This window comes from Macrobrachium rosenbergii, chromosome 20 (genome assembly GCF_040412425.1).
Source record: "Macrobrachium rosenbergii isolate ZJJX-2024 chromosome 20, ASM4041242v1, whole genome shotgun sequence".
NCBI classification, from domain to species: Eukaryota; Metazoa; Arthropoda; class Malacostraca; order Decapoda; family Palaemonidae; genus Macrobrachium; species Macrobrachium rosenbergii.
In genome coordinates, this window is record NC_089760.1 from 36,645,824 (window position 1) to 36,653,972 (window position 8,149).

At 37.0% G+C, this 8,149-nt stretch overlaps 1 protein-coding gene across 1 annotated transcript; it reads right to left on the minus strand.

Moving 5' to 3' along the window:
* Nucleotides 1-106: 106 nt before the first annotated feature.
* LOC136849274 (uncharacterized) lies at nucleotides 107-7,500 on the minus strand. Its single transcript, XM_067122570.1, has 3 exons — nucleotides 7,225-7,500; nucleotides 1,172-1,495; nucleotides 107-927 (listed from the first exon to the last, which is right to left on the minus strand). Exons 1-3 carry the CDS (start codon nucleotides 7,399-7,401, stop codon nucleotides 721-723), a joined length of 708 nt encoding a protein of 235 aa, XP_066978671.1. The 5' UTR covers nucleotides 7,402-7,500; the 3' UTR covers nucleotides 107-720.
* Between the last annotated feature and the right edge of the window lie 649 nt (nucleotides 7,501-8,149).

Genomic DNA, 8,149 nt, shown 5'->3' on the forward strand with positions numbered 1-8,149 from the left:
TAGGATAACAGTGTAACATTTTTAAGAAGTGGTAATTAATATATTACATATATATATATATATATATATATATATATATATATATATATATATATATATATATATATAAATATAATTATTGTAGAAGGAATCAAGAAGGCAGTGATATTAAACCACGCCTTTTTCAAGATAATCCAGTATTCAGTCCAAGAAAAACCACAGCAGAGGCTAAGTTCTCTACTCGAGTGTCAGATTTCATAACGGTAAGGCATATTTGAGGACCAGTTGCTGTAATTTTGAAGCTCTTTTTAAATAAACTGTTAATAGTATTTATCAGGACGAGACGTGCAGTAACTATCCATGATGGGCGGTAGTTATTTTGCTAAATATTTTCTTTGACGTGTATATTGTTATTTACTAAAGCTGATAATTACTTCCATTGTAGAACTGAACTACCATTTAATGTATCTTCACACTACCGTGTAGTCTACACAAACAATTAAGAGGAAGGCTTAACATGCCAATATTCTTTTAAAATTAAAATTTGCATTAAAAAATCTTATACTTTCCTTAAAGGTTACAACTCTTGTAACTTTCACAAGTTTTGTAAATTAGATAATGCTCAAGATTAAGTATATCGTTCCACAATCATTTTTCACAAAATTTATCTCTTCTAGATTCTTTAAAATAATAAATGTTTCGGTGACTGGCAATCATGGTCCCCCCTAGTGCTGATGTCCTTTACACATTGTAGTCCTGGTAAGTGACTTGGGCCTGATATCCTTGACCTCTGTCTTCAAAGGTCACAATTTGGAGACGTCCGTCTGGGAGAAGAACTCTGTATTCTCCTTGTGCCACTGTGCCATCCGAGCTCTCCTGATGGCCGTACACAAGGCCGTTTTCTATGTCATTCACATTCCACTCGAACTCGTAGGGCATACCCTTCATCTGTGAAGGAGAATAGGGTTAATTTGAAAGGTATTAAACTAGCCTAATTGGGGGCAATTTGTTTCGTTAGAATGACAAAACAATGTCTGGTGAAAAAAATTGGTGCTTGAAAGAACTAAGCTGATTTTCAGTGCTGCAGTTTTTAAAGCTGTGAGTAATGTATTAGGACTAAGACCAAATTTTGCGGGGGATTTAAGTTATTTAATACTAACTTGATTCTTTTTGATAAGAGAGAAAATCTAACCTGGGACGGTGGTGGTGGTGGTGGTGGAGGTGCAGGGGCTCCAACAGGGTCGCTTAAAGTTAGACCAGAAATTTTCTCCAGTTCTTGTTGTGTTGCAGAAAGCTCTTGTTCTGTCTGAAGTTGTTGCTGGTTGGGTGTTGAGTACAGCTGATCAGTAGGACGAACAGGTGCAGGGATTGGAGGTGGGGCTGGAGGCACTGTAGGTGCACTAAAGATTTCAGAGGGCACAAGAATAGGAGACTGGATGCGGTAGCCGTCGTCGCTACCATCCTGGGCCAAGGGTGAGCCTATAGCCACTCCCATGATGGTGAGGGTTAAGAGCAACTGAAAAACCAAGGAGGCAAGGACAAGGATTAATTACAAAGAACTTTTCGAATTATTTTAACGCAAGTTAGGTAATTTCACTTGGTAGTATGTTATACTAATACGGGGAAATAAGCAACAAATACTTTTTGATGTACAAGTAAGAACTAGTATGTTTTGCCGTAAGTGTTGGAATTAGTACCAGAGGTGCGCAAAGCAAAAAACGTTTGCTGCGATGAACAAAATCACTTGGTTTAAAGGATTCACAATACTAATTAATTTTGCTTTTTTTTGAGGGATATTTTTTATGAAATTTTTCTGCAAGACGATGGTAGTCTACCAAGGAGAGGTGGGTAATGAATACCAAAACAGAAATGAGAAACCATTAAGATGAAATGGAAGAGGCTAGTTAACGAATCTTTTCTTCATTGGCCATGCAAAATGATGACACAGTACTTGGAAATCTGATGACAAGTAACATTCTTTTGTTCCATAGATGTTCAGGCAAGCACTCATGTATCCCTTTTCACTTCATTCAAAGTATCTTGAGTGGGTAGAGGCAACAGGGTCAAGTCAAAATCTCCCCGTCGTAGGTCAACGTGCAGGAACTCACATTGGTATGAGATGGAAACTTACACCCACAAAATTTGTCAGTCTTGTCCATCGCCGTCTCTGAAATTGTACTCAAGAAAACTTTAGCACCTATATCACTTGATGTTAAAAATAATAAGTACACACACATATATATCTTCTTAAATATTAAACCACACCTGCCCCTTAATATCCGATTCAATTTAGCACGGGACTAATTTACTCCCAAAGCGTTCATCTGTTCCGGTTAGGACTTGAACCTCTGTCATTTGGGATTGATACAAAGTTGGCAGAAACTCACCCACTACGATATCAAGAGAGATACAAAAGTAGATTTCACTTACGCCGTACATATTTCTGTCAAATTCAGGTTCTGTACTTAGAATCTAAGTCAACCCATCTCCACCATCATAGTCTAGTGGATAAGGCCCTTTCACATCTGTATCAAACCCAAACGAAATACTTTTGAATCCGGATGGAGAGAGTCGTCGTCAGTCGTCGCTGAGACTTATCTATTACTTGTCAGGAATTCTATTACACTCTTTCTCTCCTATTGATGGGCAGCTTAGGGTTTAAAAGGGTTTGTAACCCTGCCTCTCGAGCTTTTCGTCTCTCTGGCCATGATCTCACTTTCACGTTATTGACTCTTTTACCCTGACGGGTTGCTCTAGGAGCAAGAGCCCGTGCCACCATACAATGGAGATCAATATGCTACGAATGAACTTATTGTGCGAGGGCATAAAGTGACGAATATTGAGGAAATTGTCTGTTCAGGGGTCAGCCATGATTCGTTAACAAAAGTATGACCGTAGCTGCGACCATTATCATGTTTTTCTATGGAGCCATTCCTTGTGAGGGAAATGGTTTGTCGAAAAATAACATACCCACATTTTTTTTCCCAGCATTGAGCTATTTCCTTTTACACGGTATGAACCATGAGAAAAGGCATGACAGTGGCCACTGCCAGTCTGCCACATTGAGAGTTTAACATGAATTTTGGATAGAATTCCCTGCGCAGAAAACTTCCACAACACAAGCAGCTTTATACAGTTACACAGTAGGTTCATCAGCATTTCCCTCCCCTACACAAACTTCGCCATTCATCTCTGCCTTTCACATACTCTTCCATTTCCCGGACACTGTAGATGGTGTGTAGAATTTTTAGCACAGATGGATGGATCATTCGAGAGTCTCAATTGATTCTTACATTTTTATATTGAAATAAATAGAACACTACTAAAAATTCATTACAAATAATAAAAATAGTAACATTAATGTTCAAATATGACGCTACTCTGAATTTTAAATAGCACTAAAAATAAATTCTGATACTCTGACGTAGGGAACTAGCCATGAGGCGTTCAATGAAAGTTTGTTTTAGCAAAGAACTCTAGACCGTAAACAGGTAGATGCTGAAGACCATTCTTGAATTGAGTTTCTTAGCGTGCTTTGGTTCCATGTGTTGTGTCTTTTACGTTCATGCCGGTGTAAGTTCAAGTTCCTCGTTAGAATCTACCCGTGCCCTTATTGCAACAAATGCTTTCATAATCAAAGTACAGGAATGCTACCCGTAAATACTTCAGTACCAGGCTACGTCCGGCTGCCTTTTCCTATTCAGTCAAAATATAGGTTTGGCGTTGCTCGAGTGTTCAGATAGACCTAACTTAACCTATATAAGCGTGTGTTTACCCTATATATCCTCACGAAAGTTTGTAATGGCTTTATTACGGATCCTAAAAAAACATTGCAATAGAAAACAGCATTTTAATTTTCAACTTTGCACAAGAATGAAACTGCTCTCAGCACGTTGGACCAAGATGGACCAAGACGTTAGGTTAGGTGAGTACCATCACAGGAATTAGAATCATGTGCATGTATTTTATCACATTTTTTGTAGCTTTCATGGTGTCAATGTAGTTTTATACATAGGCTTCGTGCTATATAATATTGTTAAACATGTGGTATATGTGAAGGTGTTTCGTAAGGATTTTTTTGCCATGCTGCGAGGCACATTGCCTTAAGAACAATGAAATTTGATTGACGTGAGTTTGGTTATGATTGGTTAAATTAGGGTGTATTTTTTTAATAGGAATGATAGAAAGAAACGTGACCGACCGATGTGCCAAGTATTACTGAAGCCTAAGGGTACATTGCGAAAAAAAACTACGAAGCTAGGCCTAGAAGTGTTGCATCCTGTGTAATCGTATGTAGTATTTTTTTTTTCTATTTTCTATCTTTGCTAGAGTACTTAGTTCACTAATCGATCTGATCTAGAAAATCACCCGCTTTAAATGACAATACATATTTAACATTTTAAAGGTAAGACATCCATGTTTCATACTTAACACCATCCACATTGCATCTGTATAGATTCTATCATAAGTATGATTAAAGAAACATTTTATTTGGAGTGGAATATGAAGCTAATAATATATATATATATATATATATATATATATATATATATATATATATATATATATATATATATATATATATATATATATAAAACAGTTTATGTGGAATTTTTTTATTTGAGGTCTACCACGTAAAAGTGAGTTAGCCAAAATTCTCTCGCTTTGTATCTCACACAGTAATAAATCAGACTGTTTTTGCACGTTCGTTGTCCTGTGTTATTATACAAAAGGGATCTATCTTATCGAAGTTGATACGGGTATTATGTTTAGTCTCACAAATCTCTAGTGAGGAGTTATACTTTGATGGAGGTGAGGAAATGAGTTGGAAAAGTAGTTGTTAAAAAATACTTGGGCACTGTTCTTTGAAATGTCAGATGAAAAATGCTCTTTCTTAGAATACTTGGACTAAGGAGATCATTAGGGCCCTAAATGCTGAAGGGATATCGAGTGGTTTCTCAAAAATACACAGATGATTTAGTGTTGGTCTTGAATCCTGATTTTAAAAGTGTTGTTACATTGACGAGTAAGCAGGTCTTATGCCATTGCTGCTAGAGCAACCCGTAAAACAAAATAAAAAAGTAAATCTGAAGATCGAAGAATTCTTGAGGAAATCTCTTTGGTTTAAGTAATTGCTATTCTGTGTGTTGAGATACTTTATCTACATCAGTCATACTTGTGTGTGCGCGTTTTCATTGTGCGTTTGATATGATATAACGTATTCCTATGCTCATTGTCAGACTGCATTTTGTGTACGCAAAAAAAAAAAAAATCGTAGTCGTAAGAGTTGTTCTATCAAGTTTTTTTTATTTGAAAAATTTTGATGTGTCAAGACCCCGCACTTTAAGTTAAGGTTTATCGAGAGTTTCAGGTTGTTGAATTTAAACATAAAAACGAGCGTGAAATGACGCGGCAGGTATAGGTTAATAATATTTGGTAGAAGATTTAATTTGTATATCATTCCTCAGATGCGCCAATCGCAATGCGCACTTACCAGAACTTGTTTGGTCCTTTAAAGTGAGAGACTCCAAGCGACGTGAAAAATCCATCACCTAATGTGAAGATGTACTTTTGATTGCCTTATCTTGTTGGCTGCCGCATCTGCTTGATTGAAAAGTAAACTTAGGGGAATGTATTTTATGAATACTAATCGTTTGTCTAATTCCATTATCCATTTACTTCTGCTCGAGGAAAGGGGAAATCCTTAACTCAGTAGGTGGAGATATGACTTGTTTGCAACGCGCACTTGCTTATATTGCGTTCTTTGAATATGAAATAAAGGAACCCAGAAATCAGCATCCTTGGGTTCATAAACATTATTAGACTCCGGAGATATAAACGATGGAAGAGAATACTAAAATATCGTTTTTATAATTTTATTACACTTTTGAGATTTTTTTTTTTTTTAAAGTTTGCAGTTGGCTTTCTCCCTGTCGTGACAGTTGATCTTAACACACCGATTTGAAGTTGATTTCGTTATTTCTGTTTATGGTTTTGAAAGATGTTGGGTTATTAACTTTCTAGGAATTGCTATTTCATCAGAGCGAAAAATAATTGACAACTAAACTTTTGGCACATCTGATTTACACAGAACGTAGTTTTTAGTCAAAATTAAACCTGCTGAGACTAACGAATAGGTACACGAACTGGTACCGGTATATAGTTTACTGTGGTTTTTGAGGTTTCTTAGGTGATTTGTTCGTAAATACAATAGCAGCGAGTTGTCTTGGTTTTCTCAGAAGCTATCCCTAATCTAAAGAAAAAGGCTTTCTACTATTAATATGTTATTTTCAGTGGCGAGAACCGAACATCGTAAATGATTTGAGAATCGTTTTTCATAAACGAGTCAAGGATTTAGTGCTATTTGAAATTCGTGTATTGTGGAATTTACCATCACATTTTTTCTAGATCTGCCATTGCGCCTAGGTTTTAATTCATGTTTCCTAAGTTTGTATGATTATTATTATTATTATTATTATTATTATTATTATTATTATTATTATAAGATTCAAAAGAAAAAATTATATTACAGGCTAACTCAAGATTTCGAAGTGCACATTTGTATGTGCACATTTATGTTAGATGTCAAGATTGAAACACGGTTTCCCTAGTCTTACCATAATTTTGATTAATTAAATCAAAGTACTTATTTTTTTAAAGAGATCTTGATTGAATGATATCGGATGAATATTTTCAACAAAGTGATTTAATTTGTAGCTGATACTATGTAATATTTTATTCAGTTATTAGGTATCAAAATGCATTTAGACTATAACTGCACTTATTGTCTTGTTATAGAGTAACCTACATGTTTTATTCCTTATTTGGCCACGTTGGAAACTGATAAATTATTTTAATATTATTTAACACAAAAATTTTTTTGTTTAAATTGAAAACACCATTAATTTATTCCTTGATAAGTAAAATTTGCCTTTGGTATTATATGAGATTGGAATGGTGTAAACAAGGGCTTTGGTGCTTCTAAGGATTTCTTAAGATTAATTAATTTTGGGGCTCATTCCTAGTCTTTAGCTGTTAATTATAGAATGAAAAAAATCCCTAGTATTTAAATCTAGTTTTTTCTTAGGTTTCAAGTTACTCTTTCCCATCCGAGTTCACAATCACTCTAAAACCCTTTAAATTCCTTGGTAACGTTTGTCACTCGAGTTTGAGAACATAGGCCTACGGCAGGGTGTATTGTACAGTTGTAGGACCACTGTTCCTTTTCATTTTCCACCTACGTACCTGCGTCTTCATGGCGACGTATTCAGGAGATCTCCGAAGGGGACTGGAGGAGGAGATGGGACTAACAAACACCCGTCTTGCCAACATATATATACAGCAGCGCACTTTCTCCTGCTGGGGATGCCAAGCGTGGGCAGCACGCTCTGGCAGCGCGATCAGGCCTAGGTATTGGGTCATCGACGGAAGGCACCAGCGGGGTCAAAGGTCGCTACCCTTCGCTCTGTCAGTAAGTGACCCCCGAGGCTGTCTCGTACGGATACCTCGGGCAGGAGCTTTTCCTTCTCTCTCCCCCCTCCCCCCTCCCCCGCCGGCGCCTTCTCTCTCTCTCTCTCCTCTCATGAGTGGGGAAGGTGGTGGGGGGTTTGTGAGGGGGGAAGGGGCGTCTGGGTCTAGGCACCTGCTACGTTCGTCTTTTGTTACGCTCTTTAAGAGTACGTACACTTAGCAATGCAGTCCGAGGAACGTGGAGGGAGAGAGAGAGAGAGAGAGAGAGAGAGAGAGAGAGAGAGAGAGAGAGAGAGAGAGAGAGAGAGAGAGATTTAATCTCTTAAGGCTAAATGTAGAAAAAGATTTTTTTTTCTTAAAGTAGTCTAGCTCCTTTTAGCGAGTGACAGAGCAATTTGATATATGATTACTGGTTACACTATGAAGAAAAATAATTAGCAAAACATGATGCAATTCGTATATTTCCTTACAAAAACTACGATGATATATTGTAATAATAACTTTATTTTTTCTGTATTGTCTCTCTTGCCATAGGGCGCACTGGCACCATACTGTATGCTCAACTCACAGACTGAGTAACCAGCGTTCGATTTTTGAACTGGACAAGGAAGATCGACTGCTCAAGTAGCTTTTTTATAGCATGTACAGAGCAACGCAGCTTCATTCATATGGAAATGAGCCCTACTTATTACCCTTGAAA

Excerpts from the sequence above, each read along its gene's own strand:
- LOC136849274 (XM_067122570.1), bottom strand. The coding sequence starts at position 7,401 with ATGACCCAATACCTAGGCCTGATCGCGCTGCCAGAGCGTGCTGCCCAC. Across the intron at positions 1,496-7,224 it reads ACGTCGCCATGAAGACGCAG|TTGCTCTTAACCCTCACCAT; the intron begins GTACGTAGGTGG and ends TTGGTTTTTCAG. Across the intron at positions 928-1,171 it reads CACCACCACCACCGTCCCAG|ATGAAGGGTATGCCCTACGA; the intron begins GTTAGATTTTCT and ends TCTCCTTCACAG.